This window comes from Centroberyx affinis, unplaced genomic scaffold (genome assembly GCF_046629955.1).
Source record: "Centroberyx affinis isolate AG114_WGS23_722 - 3 ecotype Tasmania unplaced genomic scaffold, CSIRO-AGI_Caff_v1 ptg000297l_1, whole genome shotgun sequence".
Classification (NCBI taxonomy): domain Eukaryota; kingdom Metazoa; phylum Chordata; class Actinopteri; order Beryciformes; family Berycidae; genus Centroberyx; species Centroberyx affinis.
Window position 1 is genome coordinate 279893 of NW_027278975.1, and position 26478 is coordinate 306370.

The window sequence follows — 26478 nt, forward strand, 5'->3', positions numbered from 1 at the left end:
GGCAGTTTCAGTTCAAATCTTGTATATAGAAAAAAAATAGGCTAGATATATATTTTTTTTTAATGGATGGGAGGATGGAATGGAGAACAGAATGGTGTGAGGAGATAAAAGGAGGAAAATGTTTCATTTCACATACAAAGACTTGGACATCTGCACAATCCTTTTGGGTAGCTTTGAGAAATACATTGGCTTTCAATTCATCATACATTCACTACTCTATGTGCTAGGGTGTTGATATATTGACATACAGTACTTGTATCCTGCACCATCTTAACACAGGACATACAGAACAGGAATCATTAATGACTGAAACAGATGGTTGGCTCCTATAAACAATATATTCCAGATTTTCTAGATTTTGGGAGCAAGTTGAGGGGCACTGTAGAGGTAGCCTTGTGTCTTATTAACAATACTACTATGAAAAAAAGAGGGCTAATCCACTTGAGGTTACGCAAGCAAACCTGGAAACTTGGTATCTCAGTGAAGCCCAAAAAAAAGTTGCAAGTTTGGAATCAAATGGAACAAAATGACAAAACAGGACTTTACTTGCAGATGCTATATTACACATGTAGATTGTTCATTTTCTTCCATCTGCTCCTGAAACCTGCCGGAGCGGTTCCTTCAGTGCCGTTTCCTTTACAGAGTCAGCGTCTTACTCAGCTATACACTGATGTGGCATTGCACACAGTGAACTCTAGGGGATATACACACATCACATAAAATAAAGTGCCTTCATTTGCAGTAGCCATTGACGCAACATAAATTTCTAAGTAGGGGAGGATTGTTTTTCCTTTCAGCTTTACGTATTTCTGTCTCACCTATTTTGTCTCCACTGTGGTTAAAAAATAATTGAATCTTTATTTTTTGGGCTCAACTAAGGACGATGGACAAAGACAATGTAGGAGTCTTTTTGTGAGAGTTCAAATATGTGAGCTCTGCTCCTCTGGAAAACATGACGGTCACAATACCCTGCACATCACAAGTCTGGATCAACATATTTGCCAAGACATTTCATTTTGTGAAGTAACAACATGAATGAATACTGGGCATAAAACTGCACGCTCCACTTGACAAAGTACAAACCATTGTGCATTTATAAGGCAAATACATGGAGGTTGGATCTACTAGGCATTTCATCACCACTCAACTGAACATAAATAACATGATGCTGAATTTACTGCAGAGACCCTGTAGCATCTAGTATGTGCTTATTTAGTTGGTGTCTGACAAATGTCCTATTTAGGGGTAAAGTCTTGCCTCTCGCATCTCTATCATCACAATTGTTGCGATATGAGGACAGCACAGTAGGAATTCATTCTGCCGATTTACCGCAGTGTTACACTGCAAATCAGCCGTACTGCACGCTTCAAGTTGCACACTAACTTTTCCTAACGGACGAGCCCATCGCTGTGCATGTGCTTTCAAGGGTCAGGAGGGAATGTGCTGAAGTAAAGCATGCAAACCTCTCAGACAATTATTATACGACTTGGGCCGTTTTGAACAAGCTCAAGTCAAAGCCCTCCAAGTCCATCTTTTCCTCGCATCGTTGCGGATTTCAAAGTGGACACGAGCCCTCAGTGTGTGTGTGTGACATTCTGAGTTCTGGTCAGCGATCTCAGTCGTAAGCAGAGACATTGGTCATACTCTGAGGCATACTGTGGTCTATAAGTGCCATCAGATTGACCAAGTGCAAAATGGAGAATGTCCCGGGCCACATCCCTATCTAGTTTCTCATAAAACTTTATCAGCCAAAGACTTAAGAGGTAAGACACTCAGATACTACATCAGCCGACAGCATGAGGTCTCTGGACCGTAATATGAAATGTATTATTCAAAATATGTACTGTAATTAACAAAATACAAATTCTAGTATACAACAACAGATGTACAAGAATAAAGCATTTGCCAAGCTCACAAATGCCACCTGTCCACTGTAAGTTTTTTTTTTTTTTTCTTTTCTTGTGAACTGAATTGAAATCGATGTAATGAAGGGTTGTTTTACTACGAGGAAGTTGACAACACACTCTTATTAGGTGTGTCGAGGAATTATTTTACAGCGCCAAGTCTTTTCAATAGTTTCTTCCCTTTGGAGAGCAGTCCCTTTTTCTTTTTGGAGTACATGTCCAGTGGGGCCCTGATGGGACTGCCGGGCCCCACGGTGGCAGGGCCAGAGCCTGGGATGTGTGGGCGCACTGTAGGAGAGGCTGCTCTTCTGGGCGGACCCGATTTTTCCAATGGAACCTAATGGGAGACCCGTAAGGGACAGTTCAGGGTGTTAAAAAGCCAGCCGTCTCACACCTCAGTCACTACTCCCCTCCTTCAACTTAGTCCTTTCTGTCTCAGCATGGCCACCATAGCTCTGAATCCCCCCCTCCTGTTCTGTGCACTCAGGTATAGGTTATCCACCCCCCTCCCGCCCTCCTCTCTGCCAGGTAGAAACAGTCTTTTTTTTTATGAAGCTGCTACAAATAAGCTACAACACCACAGAATTTATGCATGATTCGTTCAGCTCAAATATCGACTAACTTCCACAGCAATCAAAGGCAAGGGCAGTTTCCTCTCACACAAACAGAGATACATTTGCATTTTGGGACAAGTGGGACATATTTATATCACATTCACTTTCCTTCCTTTTAAATATATAATATATATTCACTCATACAACTGGGTTACAGAGAAACTACTAATATCTTACTATTCCTTTTTTGTAATCATGAGCTAAAAGGCTCCTTAAAATTGCACTTTGGGGAGGTGGATGGTTCAAGATTCCATTAGCATGAGGCTGCATGTGAATATTATCAATATATAATATACCAGAACATGTAACATGTCCAAATCATTCTGCACATTATTTTATTATATTGTATTTAAAAGGAGAAGTCTTTGAGGCTTTTCATCAACTTAATTTCAAAGTTGGTGGAAGCAATTCAACTTTCTTTAAAAAAGTTTACAAAACTGGTAACGAGAACCTAGATGCAAACATGACTGGAAATAAGTTTCTATTTCTCATGATCATCAAAATAAAATTTCAGTTTCCAGTTTCTATGAGGAAAACTGTTAGTAGCTCTTTACCATTTCACAGTATTCCTTATAAGAGAAAGAAAAAGTGCACTAGACAGACATGCTAATAAGGGTCTTTCTTATTTTGGGCTGGAGCAAAGATCCAACTTAACTGGAATAATGAAGCCAAATGAACATCACTTTTTTTTTATTTTTAGACCCTTCATTGAGTGTGTTTTGTTAGCCTAGAATTGGTAGTTTTTGTCATTCCTGATTGGATGAGCTGTGTCATTGTGCACTGCCCCACAGTAGAGAGAAGGTACTGTCTACATGTGAGCGGTACTGTTCATTTTAACTGAATTGTAATTGGGTGTGCAACAATGGCCTTTTAGCTTACCATGAGTTACAGCAGGAGACTTATTGCAGAGACGGACATTGTCATGTACAACACTCAGAGAAACAACTGAAGATACCATACTTCTTGTCTAATGCATTGGCTAGGGACACTATCCTCCAACAACAAACAGAATTGAGTGTTTTTGGAAGAAAACAAAAGGCCTAAAACGACTCAAGCAACCCTAAATGCATGTTAACACTAAAGGAATGTCATATAAAGTGTACATGTTGCATACCAGAAACTAAGGGAACCCATGTCATCTGCATTAGACGAGGGGAGCGTAATCTTGGTATCCTCAGTTGCTCACTTACGTGACGGAAACAGAGCCTTTAAGGTGTGAAATGAACACTCTTCTTCTGTTTTGCCAAGCGGGTGAGGAAAAGAAATAAAAAAAATATGGTGATGGCATTTCAATAGTCTGCACTATGAAAATGGTAAATCATAACACAAGGAAAGAAATATCTGATGACACCTGTTAATATTCAAACAATTGCATTATTTGTTAAACACAGAATTAGCATCACATATTTACATTTAGTAAATAATTACTTCTGAAATTATTCTCTGATGGCAACATAGGCTAGTTGACCTTTTGCGTGCTACTTTACAAGAAAGCAATATACAAAACAAGGCTTTCAGGAGCAGATACAAAAGTTGTACTATACTAGACTTCTTTTTATATAAAATGTTCAAGAATTCATGCATCTGGAATATAGAACATGCTGAGCTACAGACTACATAGTTCATCTTTCAGTACATCAAAACTATTTACTCTATTAGAAAGTATTTGAGATCAAACACAGAATATATTCATAAAGCATCTGTTACAATGCTAAATATGCATGTGCAAAAAAATGTTAATTGCTCTTTTTCAAGACATGACAGAACAGGTAAAAAGTCACAGGAGCTTCTCCCCCTCCATCTTACTCTTTGAGAATGCTTTATGAATACAGTATAATCCAGATATTTTTACAATGCATATCTTCCCCCCCCTTTCACAGCAGTAAACATGAAAAATAAAAGTACCTCTGTCAAGTATTAGTCTTAAAGTTTATTTTTTTTTCATAGATCTTAGACATCTACAGTATTTACAGTGTAATGCTCCAAAGTCAGAATTCCCGTTGTGTTTGGACCAATGAAACACACACAAGCACAGACACAAAACTAAAGGAGTAAGGAGATAGAGGGAACTGAAAAGAGTAAATGGATGACAGAGGGCTAGTACTGCGAAGGAGCATGTACCCTTTTGGTCTTTATCCGTGCTGGAGTGTCCTGGGGGTATCGAGATGGTGAGTCAGTGAGAAAAACCTCTACATCATCAGGCACTTCTTCTAGAAAGTTGGAAGGAACAAGTCCCTTGTGTCCATTGAGCTCGCCCTGCGGAGTACAGAAAGACAGTGAGACTCCCCATGTTCTCTTTGAGTGTAACTGTTACGCTGTAGTTTTAAGTGTTTCTCCACGTTCTTAGGGGAGGTAGGGAGTTGTGTTTTAAAGGGGTTTGAGTCTCATGGTAAATTTATAGCGAGTAATTTCACTTTAAAGCTGCACTAGGCAACTTTGTTCTTTGGCGGCCCCAGGTGGCAGCAGGAGATAAATGAATTTTGGAACATTTGAAGGACAATTTCTTCTGTTTTTTAGTGGCTGGTGGGGGTGGACATGGTGAAAAAAATAGTTTAGTACCAGGTTCAACCATCGCTGGTGAGTCCAGTTTCTCTAGACAAAGCACTTGCTCGCTGCTGTTTAGGAGAATGTTTTGTATTTCAATCTTAAAGTCACAAGGAAACTGCATTTTGGGAGCATTTTGCTTCCTTAATGTGGTGTATTCACTGTTGAAACAGGATACTGGGGAAGGACCAGGGGCGTTGTTAGGATTTCAGAACATCCAGGGCTCAGCCCAGAGGAAGTCACAGAACCATAGTAGGGGGGTCCGGGGGGCATCTCCCCCCCCCGGGAGAAAATTTGTAAAATTTCAACAGCAAAATGCATCAATCTGGTGTAATTTGACATGAACATACATGGGTGTAAATGAAGCAGCATAGTAAACAGTTTGAGCAGCAGTCCGCACAGGCCACCAGTGATACAGTATATTGTAGCCTGTCTGTCTCTCTCCTCAGGCCTGACTCCTGAATTCTTCTCTTGACACTTATTTGTCTCCTCCCCTCATCTCTCTTTGTCTCTGTCTCTTCCTCTCTCTTGTTCATTTCAGGTTTTGCAAAAATTGCAAAAACAGACAGTTATCAATTAATATATAAAACTTTAAATATATATGATATGCAGTATGTGCTCCTCACTCCTCATCTGTCTCTTTACTGTAAAAAAAGATCAAATCCAATCATAATCCAGTGAGTTATATTTAATCAAAAGTTATATTTCTATATATTTCACTACCTATATCACTATATTACTACAACCTAATAGTGGGCTACTTTGGTTTGTTTGTTACGTATGGAAACCTAACTTTAAGCATAACTCATTTTAAGAAAGTAAATTATTTAACCTGTGATGTCCTTCTGTTAGGAAGCTGATATTTTCAATGCCACATCAAAGATCACCATGAAAAGCCTAATCCATTCTGAATGGCTGGAGGAGTCTACCAGCATAGTAAAATATACAGAGGCACAAATTAAAAATTACATTTTTAAACATTTTCTCATGTTTAAGGGAAACAATATCTTAAGTAGAAAATAATATAGATGTTTCATGTGAAGAGAATTAGTTTTTGCATTTAATGTTCAGCAGCCCACATAAGTAGACCTGAATGGGAGGATTCAGTAACTAACTGACTAACCTGCTGACTGGAGAGAAATGGTAACATTTTGTTTACAGTGATCCAATATTATATTGTAGATGTTGAGCTAAAAAGAAAAAACTGCTGTAGCTTGTAGGCATCTAACCATGAAGCTATCAACCAAGTGTCAGTCCAAGCTAACACTCCAGTGTCCATCTGGCCGCCTGTTAGTCAACTCGCCACCACACAGCTGCCTGATTTTTACTGTCTTTCCAGACATGGATAATCAATCACTTGATTAAACTAACCTATAACATATCTTACCTTTCTTCCTCTTTTGAAAACGTGAAGAAGATCCATAACCTCTCTTGCCTTTTCTTGACATTGTGTTTCCTGGCCTACCTTGCCTTCTCTGACCTAGACTAGGACCGACCGATTCAAATCATCCATAAAGTAGCCTATTCCTTTAGTTCAACTCAAACTACACGATGACAGATTGGCAGAGCCCCCTACCAAACAGATACACACAGCAAGCAGCGACAGGTGAGTTCGATTTGTGTCCAGGTGCCAAAAAGTGATTGCCGTCTGCAGGAGCGCGCCTGTTAAAGCTGTATCGCCCATTTTATATACGTCTACAGCTGCTTTTATCTGGATCAAACAGTCGTAACGTTCAAATACACATAACTTTATGTCCGTGGTAATAGCAATGCATGTTACTGGTTGTATTGGCCCTTTAAAGGTATTTCAACAGGTAAAAAGGACTGGGTGGGCTATAATCTTTAAAATATAACCCTCATGAATTAAATCAAGTCATTTTGAGGCAGAAACAACCTTTCAGTCACATGGTAGATGCTGCAATCACTTTTTGGCAGACAATCACTTTTTGGCACGACACCGACATGTACCTCGATGCACCCAAAGCCGGGCTTCAAAGCTGGCTCACGTAAAAAAGCCGGCCCGCTCTGACTACTAACTCAAATTTACCCTGCACTCTGTGCGGGCAGATCTCTGTAGACAGTGCTCACAATGGAGCGTGGATGGTGAGAGGCGACAGAAATCTTGAACAATGTAAAACTTCAGTTAGGACTACATATTAACTGATCAAAAATATTTGGGGCTAATCTCAAAATTTCGGGGCTTAAGCCCCAAAAGAAAGACCCTGGCAACGCCACTGGGCAGGACATAATGCGGGGAGGGATCATTCAAAAGTGTAAACCAATGGAATATCAGTTGGGGAGAGAATATATTTGATGGGAGATTTCCTGCCAGTGACTATACCCACCACCTGAAATTAAATTGGGTTAGGGTTACCATGTCTCAGGAAGGAGGGATGGGACACTCTTCTCTATTGCAGCCCCAATTTGTGATTTAGACTGATAGGACGGGTGCATTTTGACATAAAATGGTGCCTTGTGCAGCTTTAAAGATTCATTGTGCTCTGAATAATCATACATGAATGCTCAATGGAAATGGAAATAGAAATAGAAAAGCTCAGCACTTACATAGTAAAAGCCGTCTTCATCTATTTCACCAAAGACTGTGATGACGTCACCGGCACAGAATGTCAATTCAGCCTGTCAAAGAAGAAAGAGACTTGAGATACGTTTGACCTGCTTCTCTGTTGTTCACAGCAGCTCGAGTCTGCTGAAGACGACCTTCCAAAACATCAAATCTACTGGGGTTTGATGAGTGTGAAATGCTGTGCTTCCTTCTCCAAATCAATGTGATGCATCGCAAATCTGAGTGTCAATTCAGTCTCGGCAGACAGACTGTTGCAACTATAAATGCATCAAATGTTGGAACTTTGAAGACAGGATTGCAACACACTGGGCACGTCTCTCCTACGGGGCGCTCTAAAACACACAAACCAAACGTGGTGTATGTAGGAGACAGCGCGACACAAAGACCAAACCGAGGAGGGGAGATGCTGGCTCAGGCAATGCATGAGGGGCTGTGTTCATGACCACCGGGGGTAGAGGGCCGGGGCCCGTCGTCTGAAGCCCACCTCCTCTTTGCACTCCAACAAACGGGGAGGAAACACACACAGAGCAGACAGTACCGTACCCTCCTCACCCTCACTCACCTCCTCAGTCAGCCTGTGGCCCTCATACTGTGTCGGTGGCAGTGCCAATAGAAAGGTGAGAGTGAGTGAAACCAGGGGGGAAGGGCCACAAATAAAGCACGGGAAAAGTAACTAGCTTATACAGTATTAACATACGGTCTGTCCATTGTCTGTCCAGGGTGATAATTAATTCCTGTTTATATTTTTAAAAAAAGGCAATTATGTCTAATAGTCAGATGTGTAACTCAACAGAGCAGGACTAAAATAACTCCTCATTCAACAACACTTCAACTTGTTCAACCTCATCTGTGCATATCTTGCCCCCAATCTGACTTGTCTTAAACACTGAACTCACAAAGTACAGAGAATGTTATCATCTTAGTGCCTAAGTTTTAGGTTTTTGTTAGTAGTGCATTTAGAATTGCTTGTGCACTTCAAGGTTTTTTATATGGGTTTATGTATCAGTTATGTGATGGTGGTAACTGAGAATGGTCAAGGTAAAGAAAGTGGAGAGCTGGAGCGCTCCAGGGGGACAGTACCTCTACATCAACGTTAGGAGAGCTCTCTCGGGGGTCGTAGTCGTAGAGGGCCACCATTCTGCGCGTTGACATCGGGTGTTGACGCCCACTCCGCCTGTTCCTTTCTATGAACAGGAGAGGGAAAAAGAGAGAAAAGCGAGAGTAATCAATTGGAGTGAAAAAAAAATGTCCATTGAAGTATGTGATGACCAATGACACGCCAGCCAAACAATCTCTGTGATCTACTCACAAGATCATCTGGCTCGCAAGCCGAACTATTCCCATGTTCATAATGAAGGAATGCTTTTCAGTGACAGCACATTAAGGTGAAAGGCGAAATTTAACTAGAAGCAGTTCATAGATGATTAAGGATGGTGAAGACTGAAAAAAAACAGTAAAGATGAAGCAGAAGAGCATCTCACTGGGCACAGACCTCTTTTGGACTTTCTGGACCTGCGATTTATTGAGCGGCCATCTTTGAAACGGTTGCAGTTCACTTCACAGGAAAGCAGGGAAAAAATTAAGAGGGAAGAGTATAGGTAAAGAGAAATGCGAGTAATATCAGTAAAAGACAATTCAGTAGAGCATACAGCTGGCCAGATAGACGCAGAGGGTAACAGCAAAGTAAAGAGAAAGAAGGGGAGACAGGAGAAGGTGAGGTGGGGAAGTGGTGTCCTACCTAACTTCTCCACAGGAGTATTGAGTGGGAGGAAGCCCTGTTTGAGGAGCTGGTCCATCATCTCGTCATCCTCCGTTTGGATCTCAGACACCATGTTACATGGGATCAGACCCACCCGGTCACGGATCTCCGCCCTGTAGAAGCCATCCGTGTCTTTATTCCCAAACACCTGAGGAACCAAAAACAAAGTCTCAGGGGAAGCCATGCATGCATGCATGCCAGAAAATAAGTTGATACTCCTTTTAGCATCATGTTTCTACATTTACATTTCAGGGCTAAAGGGTCTTGTGTAAAGGTCTTTGTGTAATGGGCTAAAGCTAAAGCTGTCATCCAGTGGCTATAACACTAGAATAAGCTTAAACTCCTACATTGTCAGTATTACAAGCAGATAAAAGCAAAGATTGCAAGGGTCAAAGCCACAGTGTTCAACAAATACACCTGTGCTCCTAGAATGTTTAAGCATTATAGAGAATTTCTATATATCTATATATTTCTAATAAAAGTCAGATGGGAAAGCTAACATTTGTCTTCTAGTGTATTTTTAAGTCGGTATCAAACCGATCCAGCGGCACAGCTGAGCCGTCTCAGAGTCAAGCCACCACCTTGATGATCTGGCCCTCCTTGAAAGGCAGCTCCTCGTCGGCGGCGTCGGGGTTGGGGGACATGGACAGGGGGTCATAGTCAAACAGAGCCACAAATATACGGGTCAGGTCCTCCGGTTCGGACTCCTCATAGTAATCCGGGGAGCGCCGTCCCCGCCCTTGCCTGCGTCCGCCGTAGCCGTCTGAAAGACAGAGGAGGCCTCTGCTGCTACTACCAGCCTTGTACAGCCACGCTGGCTGCAGAGGCAATGGGAGCAGAAGATGTCTCTTTGTTAGAGCTGACAGGGGAGAGGGCGATGAGACGCATGTGTGAAAAAAGAGCCACAGATCGAATGCGATAAATATACTGTTAGTTTTAATCTGGTTCACTTTAAAAAGTTAAATCCTATTTGGTTCATGCACAGTAGGCCAAGGAAGCTTTTATAAAATAGCGTATATCTGTATGGTGGATTGGTAGCAGCACAGTGGGGTTCTTCGTTCACACATCTCTGATTGCTGGCATGACAGTCACTAAACGTCATAGAACAACAGTACAACACCGACACGAAACAGAGAGGAAACACATTTCAAGCAGTCTTTGGGTGCAAGGGAAACCAAATGGCCGTGCACATTAAGAGAATGGAGGAAAGATGTAACACTGCACTATTGTTCATTGCTGTTTCACTGCCTTATCTCACAGAGGCTGACTAACATGCATGCTTCCCTGGGATTGAATATGAGGAGGTATGCATTCAAATATCAATGCAGAAGGGGTAATGTCATGCTTAGTCCACATCTGGAAACAATCTGCAGCACAAAAGGGCAGAGGAGGCACATTCCCAATTAGAGATTAGGACATTGAATGCCACAGCAGTTCCTGGCTATGCAGATATCAGGGACAGTGAGGGGAAAGGGATGAACCTGATATCAGTTACCCATGCTTCTCATGGATCACCATGTTAAATCAAATGTTCCATTGGCAGAATTCTGTCGGTCTGAGTAACGTCTCGGTCACACTGCAACCAATTCTGAACCAATTGAAATATGCATCGTAGCAGATATTTAATATAATATTTGAATGGTTTAACAATTCTGTTTGATTTCAATGGCAGCAGATTTATGGATGTGCAATGGAGTGATACCAACAAGGCAAGAATGCACTAACTCATCCAGTAATGTCTCTTTCCTTCTCACTGTATTGTGAACGAGTCATGCAAAAATAATAGTGAAAAAAGGCTATTGGCCCGGAGAGGCGGGAGGAGAAGGAGCAGAGGAGGAGCTGAGGAAGAGGACAAGGAGGAGAGGGAGGGGAGGGGAGGGGTGGATATGGAGTGTGAATGGGAAGGGTGGGTTGGTTGGGGTTTCTGGGATTGAAGCTGTAGGAGTACATACAGGGAGGGGATTTTCATTCTCCAGCAACGGGAAAAGTGGCCAATCTTGTCTTCCCCCGTCAGCTTAATCAGCTAAGCTAAACTAAACAAATCAGCTAACTGTCCAGCACAGAACATAAAGACCACCATTCACCGATGATATCACTGCATGTATTCAAAAAACAAAGGTTTCTTTGCCTTTTCTGTCATTGTCAAGGTGAATTGTCATCTTGGAGAGAAGCTGCACCACATACCATATTGATGCTCTGAGGACATAGATCGCCATATCCTGCGCCGAGCTACACTGCCATAGTAAACATCCTCCTTGACAGGTGAGAGGTTCCCCTCACTCCCCTCACTGTTACTGTCCATGGTGATCTCTACAGAAGACACCAATCACAACGTTACGGTCAGAGACCCCCCGCACACACACTCTGATCTACCCCATGGCCCATTCAATCATGCTGAGAGGGGAGGATGATGAGGTTGCCCTGGGGTGGGGGTGTAGAGGGCAACAGGTTTCACTCTGGAGTTACTTGGTGTAAAACAGCAATGCTTGCACTGTTGTGGCAGAAGGGGGGGGGGGGTCAAATTGGGTGGTCATGTAAACATGTTAACCCACAGTAAACACAGGCATAAAAGAGTGTAATCTGGGATAATTTCCTGCCAAACTGCACATGAACATTTGGCAAATCCAACTTATGAGGATGGACAACTACAGGGTGTGCAAACACCCCACAACAAAGGTCTATGTGGTTGTTTAAGCTCATGTGTCTATGGGAGAGATGTACAGCTCGGCTCACATGGGTAAGGGGAAACACATGGTATCAATAACACAAACATCAGTGGCCCTGCAGGTGGGGATGGGGCGTCTCCTCGTGTGGTGACCTCACTAACCAATGGATGGGATGGGCCGTCGCTGAGGGGGGGTGCCGATGTGAACCGGCCTCCTCCCTGAGTGGTCCAGACGATCGGAGCGTCCGTGTGATGGTGAGTTCCCAATGATCTTTGGAGTGAGACACAACACGCAATACGTTAGAACCAACTGCCTGTCCTGCAAAGAAAAAAGCATCAATTTAAAACACGTAAAACAACCCCAAAAACCCTGTTGAAAACAATTGAAAAACCATAAGAGCAAATGATGTGGCTTCCATTTGTCCTTAGGGAGGCAAAATAAGAGTAATAAACCCATAAAACAAGGAACAAAACCCAATAAACCAACGAACCATCAACACAACTAAATCAAATCAACCCCCAACACAACAACATGGACTGGGGGGTTTGGCAGGGTCAGATGTTTAGCTAAAGACCATTTGTTTTGTTTGTTTTGTTCTGTGCATGTCAGCTCCTTGATGAGAAAAGTAAGCAAATGACAGCGCAAGAGAGAGAGGGCAGGAGATGAGAGAGAAGAAGAAGAGGGAGAAAGAGCGGGTGAGTGAGTGAAGATAAAACATTGATGGGTGAGTGAGTAAGGGATAGAGAATGGAAAAGGATGTGGTTAGCTGAGCAAAACCATTACGGTTTCAGCCCGGGGCTCACTATTACTACAGATAAAGGACTAAGGCTTAACATATGAGAGATAATGATGAACAAGAGAAGAGAAGTCTTTGCCGGAAAGACTGAGCGAGAGAAGCAAAAAACATGATGCAAATGGGTTGAGGGCTGAGACAGAGTAAATGAATCAGCGCAGGCTAGAGAAGACTTGCTCTGCCCTTATTGTGTATGTAAGGCAATGAGAGGCAGAACATGCTGGAATAAAGCTCCCAGCGCAAGTCGGAGCAATAAGGTTGCAGTACTAGAGGGCTAGACGTTAAGGAAGACATATCAAAGCCCACAGCTGGCAGAGAGAAGGCGAGGGCAGGGGAGGAGACGGGAACAGCACATCCCCATGCATTGCACAGAGAAACAGCCGTGGTTGAGCTGCCACTTTCCTTTTAATGGAACCTTTCCCCTCAAAGACATGAGAAACCAAAACTTAGTTAAATGGCCTTTAGGTAATCAAAAGCTTTACTTGAAAATCCACCTGACATTCTAAGTACAAGCAAACCAATTCACACAAAATAAAACATCAAATAAGAACAACCATGAACATGTGATAACTTGTCAGAATATTAATAATGAAACAAAAAAAAAGTGCTAAATGAAAGGAAGGGGGATACCCATAAAGAAAAAAAGACAACATTAAGAAAATAGAATGGCTGCTGCTGATGGAATGTACAGCAGAAAGTCTGAATCACACACCAGCGGCTGGTCCCGGTTGAGCCTGGACATAGACTGGGCCCTAGCCTCCCTGTGTGGACTGTAATAGACCCTGTCCAGCTCGTTCAGCCTGCCTTCGCTCAGGGCCCCCTCCCTGGAGTAGTTTCGGGGCCCTGCCTCCCGACTGGGCCCAAAGTGCTCCCTGTTCCTAAAGTCACCCGTGTGTACCGACGTGGGTGCAGACACCGGCACGTCGCAGAAGTCCTCCTCCACGCTGCACTGGCGGGTCAGAGTTCTTTTACGGCCCATGGCCAAGGCCCGCCGCTCTACCGGCCCTTCGCAGTGGATGATGCGGACGGGCCCGCGCATGGGGCTCCCGTGGGCATAGTACCCTCGGTGACCCCGGCCCAGAGAGCCCTCCTCCTCGCTGCCGCAGTCCAATCCGCTGTCGGGGCTCTTGGTGTTCTGGCGGTTGGGTCGGCCCAGGCTGCGCTCCTCCGTGGCGTAGCCGTAGCGGCTGTCGGGGAAGCGAGGGTAGGAGCGCTGGCGCTGCAGGTGGCGGGTGTTCTTGCCGGGGGCGAGGTGGTTGTGCATGTGGACGTCCTGCTGGTAAATGCGGGCGTTCCTCCGCTGAGTGTGGGGCGTTCCCGGCCGGCCTCCGTCCTCAAAGCACAGGCGCTGGCCCAAGCCGTCCACGCCGTCCAGCTCCTCCTCGGCCACCTCGGGGATGCTGTGGAGACGCTTGCTGCGGAGCGACTTCTGCTTCACCACCTCCCTCTGGAGGTCCCAGCAGTCTCTCTCCTCTGCTAGGTCCTGACGTTTGTAATATGCCTTCAGTCATGACCGGCGGGCAACGTTCCACATTTGCACAGTTCAATCAGATTCAGTTCAATTCAAAAGGTTCAGTTTAGATTTGGGGAGAAGGGAGGGGTTGTATAGTTTTTGAAGGTTTTAGAACAGGCAGGAAACAACACAGTGTGTGAATAGAAATAAATGGGGGGAAAGACAAAATAAAGACAGAATTAGTTATTTGTGGCAGTGCAGTAAGACATGCAGTCTCATTCCGTGAGGAGGAAATGGCATGCTCTGAACAGGAATCTGTGGAGGCTCAAATATGGAGTGATGACTGATAATCAAATTGAGCGTGGCTGTGGAGGGTAATTGTGGAAAAGGTGATGATGCGTTACCGTCAACACAAAATCTCTCTCGTGAGAAATGAGAAACATCCATACAGAAAAAATAAGTGACAGGCTTACAGTTAGTGCCACTGGTGAGGAATAAACAAAACACTGAGGTGGATGAAGTGCGATAAATCAAAAGCGTTGCAACGTAAATGAACTGCGTTAAGCCGAGTGAGGAGAAGAACTGCTAATAGGAACAGGTCTATTGTAAAATTTAAATGTAATGAAACATGTACAGTATTTCCATCTATGTGCTAATAGAAAACAATTAGAGACTATATTTATGCAAATTTGACAATTAATCTTTAAGTAATTCAGTTTTAGCAATATTAACTGAATTTCTCATTCTGTACATCCATACAAACATTTATTAGCCAACCTAATTGCTCTTTTTTAGCACAGATTTTTTTTTTTGAGTAAAATGTTTTTTGTAGAGATATTTTGGGATGGATAATGATGTTCAACAGTGATTTACAAAATGATGGCAATGAAAAAAGGGAGATGCAATATTGGTGTATTTAAACAGAGTCAATACACCATGAATACAGTTCTTGAACACCATGTTACTGTACAGATATTACTTGACAAAAATAGGAATAACACGATCAAATTTGTAATGATAAAGTTTTAGCTTCTGACAGCCAATCATCTCAAGTGTTGGCTCTCACTCTCATAACATGTAATTACTCTAATCTATACTTTTTTTTTATCACAGTGGCCAGTTGGCCATACATCCACACATACCCACTGCACAGACTCAATGAAGACAGGATCATGTACTGACAAGGTTAACATCTACATTGACAACAGAGAAATTAAACAGTAGGACATGAGACAGACATAACCAAAAGTGAATATTTCCATTTAAGTACTCACTTAAATGAGATTCCCATATGCACTTGATATGCCATGACCCTTATCGCTGATGACATAGTACATTTCGCACCTCAATATCACATTCTATATATAATATTTTGTATAACATTTGACTACAAGTTGTAATGCTCATTCAGTGCAATATACAGTGTATCAAAATGCAATGCAAACCAGAAAAGTCATTATGCCTTTAGTTTACAGCCTTTCTTCTTGCATGCTGTACAGTTATGTATACAGAGCCATTCATGTGAGCTCAGCCTTGAATGAATAAAGCAGTGCTGGGGTGGAGCGGGGCGGGGGGGGCTCACTCAGCTAACGCGGGGCCGGGGAGCTCAGCCAGGCAAAGACACGGCGGGCCTGACTGTGGAGCCTGCGAGAGAGCAGGAACCTCTGCAGATGATGTGACCCTCCCTCCACCCTCCGCCCCTCCACCCCCACAACCCCACCTCCTCCTCCCCGGCCACTACAGACTGGAGGTGTGCAGCAGGTACCTTGAGAGTGTTGTGAGAGTTGATGCTGCGCCTACGGCCCTCCTCCAGCTGCATCTCGGAGTAAAGGTCCTCCTCATCCTCCTCCATGATGTCAGACAAGTCAGAGCCGCGGCTGCTCTCTGTGTGGTACTCCTCGCTGTGGCTGTAGTGGTGGTGATGGTGCTACAGGGAAGGGAGAGGCAGAGAGAGAACGAGAGAGAGAGAGAGTTGAAAGCAAGCAGAGAATGACTTAGTTTAAAGTGGTAATATGCAAGTTCCACAAGTCATTTTCTTTTTATTTTGGCAACATCTTTGCTTATCAGTCATTGTTGTGGTAGTTTGAGTTTCTATAGGTAGCGCTCTTTTCTTTGTTTGTTCAGCCATGGTGGCTATTGCTGCTACCCAGTTCTTCTTCTATTTATTCCAAACAAGCTGCTGTTGCTGCTGCCAGAAATGTAAAATGCAGAGGATTTTTCCCAGGAAAGATCAACCAGACACCGGGTGTTTAGAACAGCAAATGTAAAAGCTGTCATGAACCGGCTATATGTTAAATGGCTATTGTGTTATATCAATCAGCAATAGACAGCAGCAAAACAGACATTTATTTATATGTAAATGTCCTAGATTATTACTTTAAAGCAACATTTCACTTTTCTAAAACGTTTTCACTTTTCACCATGCACACCTCCATACAAGTTCAAAATAATTCAACCTCCAACATTTGCTGCCCTCCGGATCCACTGTCAATGTCTGACATTCAGGATTCAGGAAACTTTTGAAAAGTCAGATCCGGGAAACAGAATGAAATTAATTATTACCTAATTTTCCTTGTTTGTAAATGTACAAATTATTTAAACGAGGTTGCTTTTAATGAAAATTGGAAAGTGGTTCTCACAAAGGTGGGTGTTTTGTTGACTGACCACTCATGCACTCCTACAGTTATATGCACTTATGTGCAAATGTTCTGCCAAGCTAAAATAACCGCTTTAAGCTGGTTGACATTCACAGATGAGGCCACTGCAGAAGTCCCACTTTCTAGTGAACACTTGCTGAACCACGTCTGCATTTCTGACCCAACCCCAAGAGGAATTATTTGAAAATCAAGTCTTTTAAGGCATTGGAAGTTACAAGGAATGGTCTGGTAACTAGTAAGTCGAGAGGCAAGTGAATTTTGTTTTAAAATATAATAATTTGTTTCTACTGTGTAAGATTCAAGAAATAATAGTCTGTGGTGTTGATGCAGGGTGGATGCAGGAGAAAAGCATTAAGAGGGACTTCAATTTGATTTGATTTTGCCTATATATAGCTGTTGACTCCATCTGGATATCTAATTTTCACAGAAACAAGTGATGCATACACTGATTGCCTGCGCACCGCTTGTTGTGTTTTCTGTAAGGTACCTGTCTGCCGAGCTCCGAGCCTCTGAGGAATTCATCCACTGAAGCTCCTCTCCTCCTTGCATGGGGAGAGTCGTAGCCGTCCTCCTCCTCGTCAGAGTTCAGTGGCTGCAGAGAGTTACCCCGCTCACTGAAGATGTTCCTCTTCTCAACCTGACATACGATATAGACACAGAGTAGAAATATTGTTGTAATTTTACATAGCAAAAATGCCCATCTTGCAGTCATTTTAGTCTCATAATAAGTCCAAGGGGGAAATTTTGCAAATGGGGTGAGATAATTCCACTTTTTTTTTACAATGCAGTTTCACTTGTTTCAAGAAACAAATGAGAGTATCTTGAAACAGCAGAATGAGGCATATCACTCCATTAGTATCTTGTTTCCATTGGAAACAAGTGAAATTATCTCATCATTCTGGCAGATTTTCTCACTTGTGTTCTGAAAAATTACATTTTAAGATGCCATACTAGATGACATGTTAAGATGGATATTTTGATTATTTTAAGTAGGTCCTCACGCACCCGGTTGCCCTCGGCAAACACTCTCTGGGCAGCTTCCCTGGCCATGGCCTTGGCGATAGTGTTGGGGATGGGGACTCCCTGAGGCTGTGGCAGGATCCTCTGAGGAGAGGGCGAACGCCGCGGCTGGAAGTGGGGCGGCTCCAGGTTGGGTCCGCGCATGGGAGGCAGCGGAGAGGGGGAGCGCTCCCAGGGCTGGCCCGGCCGCAGGCCCACCTCGTGCTCTTTGGTTTCTGGCTCTCTGGCACTTACTAAGGGTTTGGACTTGGGCATGGGGTGGGACTGGAAATGAGGCTGGGGATGAGGCGGGGGGTGGTGGACGGACTGCGAGTGGGGCTGCGAGTGGGGCAGCGTGTGGGGCTGGGCTCGAGGCAGGGGCTGCACTTGGGGCTGAGGGTGATTCGGGGGGTAGGTGGACGGGTAGGGAGGGTGGGTTTGTGAGTGCACTGGGTGGGGCATATGGTGGGGAGGCGCAGTGGTGCGGTGGGAGAGACGTGGAGAGCCCAGGAGATTGTGTGGAATGATGGCCACGGGCGAGTCCTGGGACTCTCCTTGTGCTGATAACGTCCTTACAATGACTTCCCTGGCCTCCAGACACTGAATCCTGTTTAACTCCACGGTCACATAGTCTGCCGTAGGGTACAAGACCTCTGCTATCTGCATTCACACAGGAACCAGAACAAAAGTCCTCACCAAAGGGCAATTCAGAATGTCAGCATGCACAAGCAGGTACTCTGTAACCCATACAGGCCATCATATAGACCTACATAAATGTGTTTGCAGCTCTCGTACATATTGAGTGTAGGGAAATACCTGCTCTTTTAAAACTCAGAATGTTGGAAAAACCATCATGGCAGACTTTACCATATTTCAGCTGTGATTATAGCACCCACTCAGGCCAAATGGTGATTTTTTTGTCCAGTATCTCTACTGTCTATTCTGTTTTTTGTTTCCTGACTCACATGCACGCACACAATAAACACAATACCTCTGTGGATGTGGGATGTTACAGTGACACAGCAACATGGAGCCCATTACAGCTCTATTTGCAAATCTATGCCTTACATAATTTCTGCCGTCACCATGGGTTGGATGTCAACATTATATTATATCTCCAGCAGATGGCAGTAGAATCTTACTTCCAAATGTCACTACTGAGGATGGCAAAGGCTGACTCTTGCAAAATGCATTATGACTCTAAAAAATAAAAATAAACATTTGATACCTTTTGTCCCTTTGTGCACACGGCATAGCCGATCACGTTGGCTCCGTTGGAAGTCCCTGCGGGTGTCAGGGGCGGCGGCTTCCATCTGACCTGCAGGACCCCAGGCGTCTGACTGCACTGGACCTGCACCTCCTGGGGAGGGAAAGGGGGCCCTGGGGAACACAACACACACACTGGATAAGGAGAGAGAGAAAAAACAACGTAACACTAGCTGAACCATTTCTGCCCTCTTTGATCAAATCACAGTGTGTTGACCTGACTGTACCATGCAGTTCTCACATTCGATAATCACTACAGAATGTTATGAAATGAGGATTTTCTCAGTGCTGCGGGAAGAGCATAATATGCCTCACAGGTAGTTATCTAGGAGTAATGTTGCCTTTGGGTATACTGAATGTAGGCAGAATGTATACAGCCAGAAATGGGCATGATTTCCATTTTATTTATTAGAACAACCATCATGTAAATTAAAAGGAATTAATAACTCAAATATTCTCTGGCAGGAAATCGGTTTTCATATCGCAATGGTTGCATTTTCAAACATATTTCCCATTTTTACTGTAATGAACAAGTCAGTGCTGTGATACTGGTCTGATGATACGATGCAATGAGACAAACAGTGATCAGACCAGTGAACCATAAGGCCTCAGCCAGGACCAGTACAGGAAGAGAAGACTCAAAGGGCAGATAGCCTGTTCAATGGATGTCATCCCATTAAAGGGCATTCTGAGTTAAAATCTGTAAACTGAGGTTCATAATTTCCCATAAAAATGGAGACACTATGAACACACACACAGAGGCTGGGCTAAGCAGGGAAAACACTGCTGTGCTGCAGATGTATTTTGAAAATCTGTATTTTAATAAATATCTCATGTGACCAGTATTTTGTAATTAATTTAGATTAAAAAAAAAATCAAAATTATGATATATCAGAATTACAAAGCACTTGTGCCAATAAATGTATTTTTTTATTTTAAAGACATTTATTTAGTTGAATGTAGTATTTATTATATTTCAATTAATTTGTAGAAAGATCCCTTTTGATATATTTATGCCCATCTCAGTGCGTGGTTCATGATGTGTGTATTGGTGTTCATTCATATGCAACACTGCGCAGGCGTTACGTTGGTTGAGAAAACACAGTTTGCCAACATTCTGCCATGAATGGAAGTACAGCAATATCCTGCTGCCAGATTCTTACTCATAATGTTCTATGGAGCATCCAAAAAAACAGTTTGCTGTTTTCACAGTCTGTCAATGCTGCCTGCATACTAACCAACAAGACCCATCTGTGCAGCTCTGCTGCTACCCTGCAGTCACACAGTCAGCGAGTGAGCAGATGCAGTCAGCAGTATCTCAGAGCTGCAACCCACAGCTGTGTCTGAGAACCTACATCAATGCAATCTTAATCACATTTCTACACTGACTGTCAGCAGACACACAGTCTTGGAACAGGAGCACGAGCTGTTTGGAGAATTCATTTCCTCTTGTCATTTTTAAACTATGCCTGTCATAAACAACAAGCTCCTGCGAGAGCTAAGATGAGTGTTTAAATGAATATTTCAATGGAGCCACTTTCATTAATACTAGACACATGCAGCAGACACTGATTTCCAGGCAGGGAATTGAGGTTGCTTGGTGTGACTAATATTAATACAAATGTTGTATCACTAAGAAGTAATGAAGTCACTTGTTAAAGAACACATGCTGAGCATGAAAACCTAATACAGTGCTTACGTACACTATGCTCCCTATTAATAGCAGTCCTCAACCACCAATACTAAGACCATTTCAGATGCCGCTAATTAACATGTTCAATAGCAGATCATTTAATGAACTCTCACTCAGCATGTCAGCTGCCAAGTCCATTCAAACTTCAACAATTCTCTCTTTCTCTCCCTCTGTCCTTCCTTCTTTCTTTCTCACTCTATGTCCTTCCTTCCTGCTGTCTCTTTCTCTCTTTTCTGTTCACTATTTTAAACTGTATTGTATTTTTATACTGCTGCTGCCGTCTTGGCTAGGTTTCCCCTGAAAAAGAGATTTTTGGTCTCACAGGGACTTACCTGGTTAAATAAAGGTTAAATAAATAAAATAAAACAGCCCATTAAGCTTTCAGTTTCAAGCAAATAAAACAACAACCCCAAAACGCATGTTGTATAAATAGTGAGGGAGTGGAAGCATCAAAGACATTAAATTTAGAGAGGACTGGAATAACTCACAACAATGTGGAGGCTACAAAGTGGGTCATGTAATTGGTGTCTTCATCCAAGGGAATGAGATCAATTCCTGTTAATTGAAAGCCTCTGAAACGGTGTCTTTATCTTATCATGTGCCATGATCAAAACGTGAGGTTGTGGCCCCCTGGTGTTCCCTGTGATGAGCCTCCACCCGAAGCTCCATCTGCCTCTCCCGTGTGTCTCCACCTCCTCTTCCTCCTCCCATCCTCTGGAGCACTTAGTCACTTTAAAAGCAACAGTCTGATGTCTCTGTGTTCTGTATTTCATTTGTACAAGTGGCTAACTATACCTATACCTCTGCACCCCTCCACAAAAACAGTGCCAGAAATATAGTTGGCTGTCTGGAGAGAAATCGCTCTCATTACATTCTTACTGTAAAAAGATTTTCTGTACCAGGAAAGCCAGGCTGTGAGACCCAAGTTTAATAGTGCTGGCACCAGCAAAGCCTTAAGGAGCCTCATGGGAGAAGAATCCAAGAGATATACACATACTATTTACACAGTTTGCCTCTCCCCAACCAGTTCTGTTTTCCCTCTCGCCTGTTGTCTCCGATGTTATGCTGCTTGTTTCAGCGAATGCTTCTTGGATGTCTACTCATAACACTTTTCTCTTTTTTTTTTTCTCTCTTTCTACCATGCATGTCTCTTATCGCAGTGGTACACACAAGTCCTTGAGGGCAATCTAAAAGTGTCTGGGGAAAAAATGAAAACAAGCTCTCAGATGTTTGTCAGGTTTGCATTTGTAAATGTAATGGGCTCAAAGCTTGTCAGTGAGTAAATAAATAGATTGCTGTGTCTGCTGTAAATAATCAGATGGCTTTCATTGTAAATTATCAGATGACTTTGAGCCAGCAAGCAATAATGTACTGCAACAACAACAATAAGACTGGGAGAGAACTGCATAACTACAGTTCCTCTTCATCATAAATACGTCCTATGAATGAAAAATACAGACTGATGAACAGTTATGCTAAGAACATCCTTCTAGGTATGGCAGAGGTTACATACATACAGTATCAACCAGCAAACCATAAACAATGTACAAAAGCCTGCCCCTACATGAGAGGGAGTATGACAGAGTATGACAGATAAAAGTGAAATGCGAGTTGAGGAATGTTGCGGAGGCTGACCTGCAGGCTGAGTGCAGAACTCCACAGAGATCTCCCTCTTCTCCCTCTGCTCCAGAGGAAGCTGCCAAGGCACCTGATGCGGCCGCGCCACAGCCTTCACCTTGTACACCGTCATGGGCTTCAGGTTGAAGAACTGGTACTTGTAGCCCCCCGCCTTGACCATGTCGTACTCCGCACCGTTGAGGAAGATGGTGTGACTGTAGTTGCTGTTGCTGGGCATCCAGGAGAGCTCAGCGGAAACCTGCGTGATGCTGTCCACCCGCAGGTAGTAGGGCGCCACCACCACGTCCTTTCCCACCAGCAGAGTGCACCGCAGCTCGTCCGACGGGCCCCTGTCGGTGATGCTCTGCACTGAGATGCGGTAGGTGTTGGTGGCCAGGTTGAGCTTCTCGATGAGAGACTTTGTCCTGCCCCCAAAGGGAACACTCATGCGCACCTCCTTATCCACCAAGACATTGTAGCCACTGATGGAGCCCCAGCCCGGCGGGACCACGGGGGGATCCCAGCCGACGATCACGCTCTTGGCCAGCTGTTTGATCAGGTTGATGCGGCGGGGGTAAGGCACGATGTCTTCGCCAACCTCGTCAATGCTGACATCCAGGGTTCCTGTCCCGTTGCTGCAGGTGCCCAGGAGGTCCATGCCCAGGCTGCTGGTGCTGAGACAGTCCAGCTTACTGTCAGACAGCAGGCTGCTTATGCTCGTGCCGGTGCCCAAGCCCGTGCCCAAGCCCGTGCTCAAGCCCGTGCTCAAGCCCGTGCTCAAGCCTGTGCTCAAGCCCGTGCCCATGCCAACACCCAGTCTCGGAGTCCCCAGGCTACTGTGGTTGAGGTAGCCAGGTTCTTTAGCCCCGTCTCGGTGCTGAACAGAGTGCGTCTCCTCATCCTGGACAAAATCCACAAAATTGGAGGGGACAAGACCCTGCTGTCCATCCAGCAGCTCTCCTGAGGAACAAAGAGGACAAGAGAGGATGAAGAGACAGTTGATATTGCTGTGATATGAGAAGAACAGATTAAATTATATAAGGGCTATATAAGGGCATATCAGACCTTCATAAAAGCCATCCTCGTCCATCGTCCCGTAAACGTAGAGGTACTTCCCTGCCACCAGGGGGAGCTCAGCCTCAGGATGCTCATTGGGCCCATCATAGGGATTATAACTACAGTGAAAAAACATAAATAGATAGTTCAGCTGTCAAGGTGATGTACAGTCCCTGTATTATATTTTATACTAATTTGAAAGAAATTCAAACAATTACTACCCATCCAAGTATCCAATGTCTATTTTTTTTTTCATTTTAAACACTGCACTACCCTAATATGTAAGTCCAGGAAATAGGAATTTGCTGAGGGCTGCTTCAAAAATATGAAGAATATATTTTTTTCAGGCAAAATGAGAGAGCTAAAGATGGTGTGGGTGGAAAGCGCTGGGCCTGTTTCACATATTTGTGTTCTGAGGATTCCAATTATTTTTTGTGCTGACAGGTAATTTTCTTTGGTGAGAGAAACACTGCATCATTTTTAAGACTAGAGCTTAAAGCTCTGTGAGACAAAGCAAATACTCTACACAAAGCCTATCCATGCCAGGCTACTGAGCTACCAGTTCATTTTAAAGGGATGGTTCAGGATTTTTAGCAGCCTATCCTATTGATCATTACCCAGGCCCTCTCTTTGGGCATCACTTCACTTTGGTGTTTGGGTGTCTAAAATATTGGCACAAAGCTCCGGCTAGCATTTACTCTCAAAACTGCATATAAACCATTCAGTATACTGTACTTCCATAGCTAGAGCATTACAAGGACTTGAAAGGGCTTGTAGGCAATTTTGAGAGTAATGATTTCATGCAACACTGACTTGAATTCAAATGCAAACAAGAGGTTGATGCCAATTTGTTAGAAACAAAAACTGAAATATTGCCCAACGTAGGGCTTGATCAATAACAAAGGCTTCTAAAAATTTTGAGAATCGCTTTTAAGGCATCTCGTATTAAGCTGAATCCTGCACTGGAACAAAACAATTATGTGATATAATTTAAGCTGTAATTTTGTTTGATTCAATTCAAACATGATAAACTGTGGATAGATAGTGAATAAGTAATTGTGTGTATAGTGTTTGTGTATACATACCTGTACCGAGCAATACACAGACGAACCTTTCCTGTGAACTTCGGCTTGGACCTGGTGGTTGAGCTGAGTTCTTTGTCCATCTAGTGAAGGAAAAGAAAACACAAATACCCTGTTTAAAGAAAAAGAAAATCCTTCCCAGTGTTTTCTTTTGGAGCTTCACTTTATGGACAGAAAGCCAGAGTAACATACTTTCTAAGTTAAAATGATTTTGCCCCTTATGAAAGTAGAGACTCATAAATTCCCATAAAAATTTGATAAGTGCCAAAACCTTCAGAGGCAAAGTGTAAAAACAAACATTGGGTCTTTCACACAATTTCAGTGCTCTGTACTGGGAGAATGATGGGTTTTCATTATGTGCTGCCTTAGCCAACCTTCCTCTATCACAGTGAGATGAGCTTTAGGTTTAGACAAGTAGGCTTGTGACTGGAAAGTCACCGGTTCAAATCCCTGGACAAACCGGGACAAGGAAAGTGAATGACGCTCTTTGTAGTAGAGGACTGGTTGTCCTGGACTGCTCCCAGGTGTGTATGACAGTGAAGTAGTGCATGGCTGACAAAGACCAAATGTTCTCGGCAAACCTTTCATGGATGAATAAAATTCAGGCTTAGAATGGCAGAGAACAGTATAGTATAGTAACCATGTTGGAAATAATAACACAATGAAAAATCTATCTCCTTTAGGAAATCAGGGTCACTTATTCTCGCTGTCAGCCATTCACACATTGATACTTCAGCAAGCTCATAATCATGAATGAGTGCTTGGTGAAAAAAGCAGACTCGACTGATGCGCCAATGTAATTGACGTTTGAAGATAGAGAAGAAGCAAGAATAAGAAAGTATGGCTTGACAAGTGAAGTATTACACCATTTCAATCAGGAAGACTACTTATCATTCATTCATTTATTCATGCTTTCTCTTTACCCAATCAGAGTTGGTGAACATGTTCCCTCTTTTTCCAGAGAACCAATCAGAGTTAGCCATCACTTCCCTCTCTTTTTCAAAGAGCAAATCGTCTAAGTGACGGGAGTATATACACGTCACCTACTATGCTATTGCCCTTCTCTCAGATCTATGCCGTATGCTGCTGTCATTCCAGTCGCTGTGCTTACCTTCGAGCATTCATCCTAGTCTCTCCTGATTGAAATTGTTGTATCTATTCTCTTTAATTCTTACTTCTTTACCATGCACTTCTCTACCATACAGGATCAATTTAGGGACACAGGAATATTTGCTGCATCTATTCTCAGGGCTCTATGGGTTTGACCCTTGCATTCCTTATTATTGGTTACTTGTAATGTTGGTGCTCTAGGAATTTAAAGCTGCACCATGCCATTTTTGCACATTGGCCACCCAAAACGGCAGCAAGAGGTAACTATTTTAATTTTGAGGAAGTCAATGCCCAGAAATCATGAAAGGTGACATCAGTGAACTGCACAAATCATGCTCTTGTTTACCAACTCGGTCTGTGATCGCTTTATACCAAAGGATACCAAAGGAACAAGAGAGGCATTATATTTAATGTTGAAAGTGGAAATATCTTGCTGTAGGATAACTTGATACCTTGTGTTTTTCTTTTTCTTTTAAAGCAGCTCATAAAACATGCATTTTCTAGTTTCATTTCCTGTGTGAGAGAATATTCCACACCAGTGGTCATTCCCAACCACATGGGCTCGTATGGACAAATCCAGTAAGTCTCATGCATCACTGATGGGTGGATTTTCTCTTGTTCAGTTTAACACATTAGATTAAAATCGAATAGTATCTGAAAGAGTTTTTAAAGCTGCACTAG

The 26478-nt window shown here is 43.2% G+C and overlaps 1 protein-coding gene across 1 annotated transcript in view; it reads right to left on the minus strand.

The window, feature by feature from the left end:
• Positions 1 to 1765: 1765 nt before the first annotated feature.
• The window catches only part of rimbp2b (RIMS binding protein 2b), a 32752-nt gene continuing 8039 nt past the window's right edge, over positions 1766 to 26478 (minus strand). Inside the window, exons 6-23 of the mRNA XM_071515018.1 lie at positions 24691 to 24770; positions 23615 to 23724; positions 23361 to 23509; positions 22568 to 23237; positions 19202 to 19353; positions 18471 to 18633; positions 18329 to 18336; positions 17980 to 18258; positions 17462 to 17611; positions 16083 to 16244; positions 12233 to 12341; positions 11590 to 11715; positions 9987 to 10168; positions 9385 to 9553; positions 8727 to 8830; positions 7628 to 7699; positions 4640 to 4774; positions 1766 to 2241 (exon numbers count right to left, since the gene is read on the minus strand). Of these exons, the coding sequence (XP_071371119.1) occupies positions 2047 to 2241; positions 4640 to 4774; positions 7628 to 7699; positions 8727 to 8830; positions 9385 to 9553; positions 9987 to 10168; positions 11590 to 11715; positions 12233 to 12341; positions 16083 to 16244; positions 17462 to 17611; positions 17980 to 18258; positions 18329 to 18336; positions 18471 to 18633; positions 19202 to 19353; positions 22568 to 23237; positions 23361 to 23509; positions 23615 to 23724; positions 24691 to 24770 (3015 nt within the window). The 3' untranslated portion in view covers positions 1766 to 2046. The remainder of the gene's footprint in view (positions 2242 to 4639; positions 4775 to 7627; positions 7700 to 8726; positions 8831 to 9384; positions 9554 to 9986; positions 10169 to 11589; positions 11716 to 12232; positions 12342 to 16082; positions 16245 to 17461; positions 17612 to 17979; positions 18259 to 18328; positions 18337 to 18470; positions 18634 to 19201; positions 19354 to 22567; positions 23238 to 23360; positions 23510 to 23614; positions 23725 to 24690; positions 24771 to 26478) is intronic.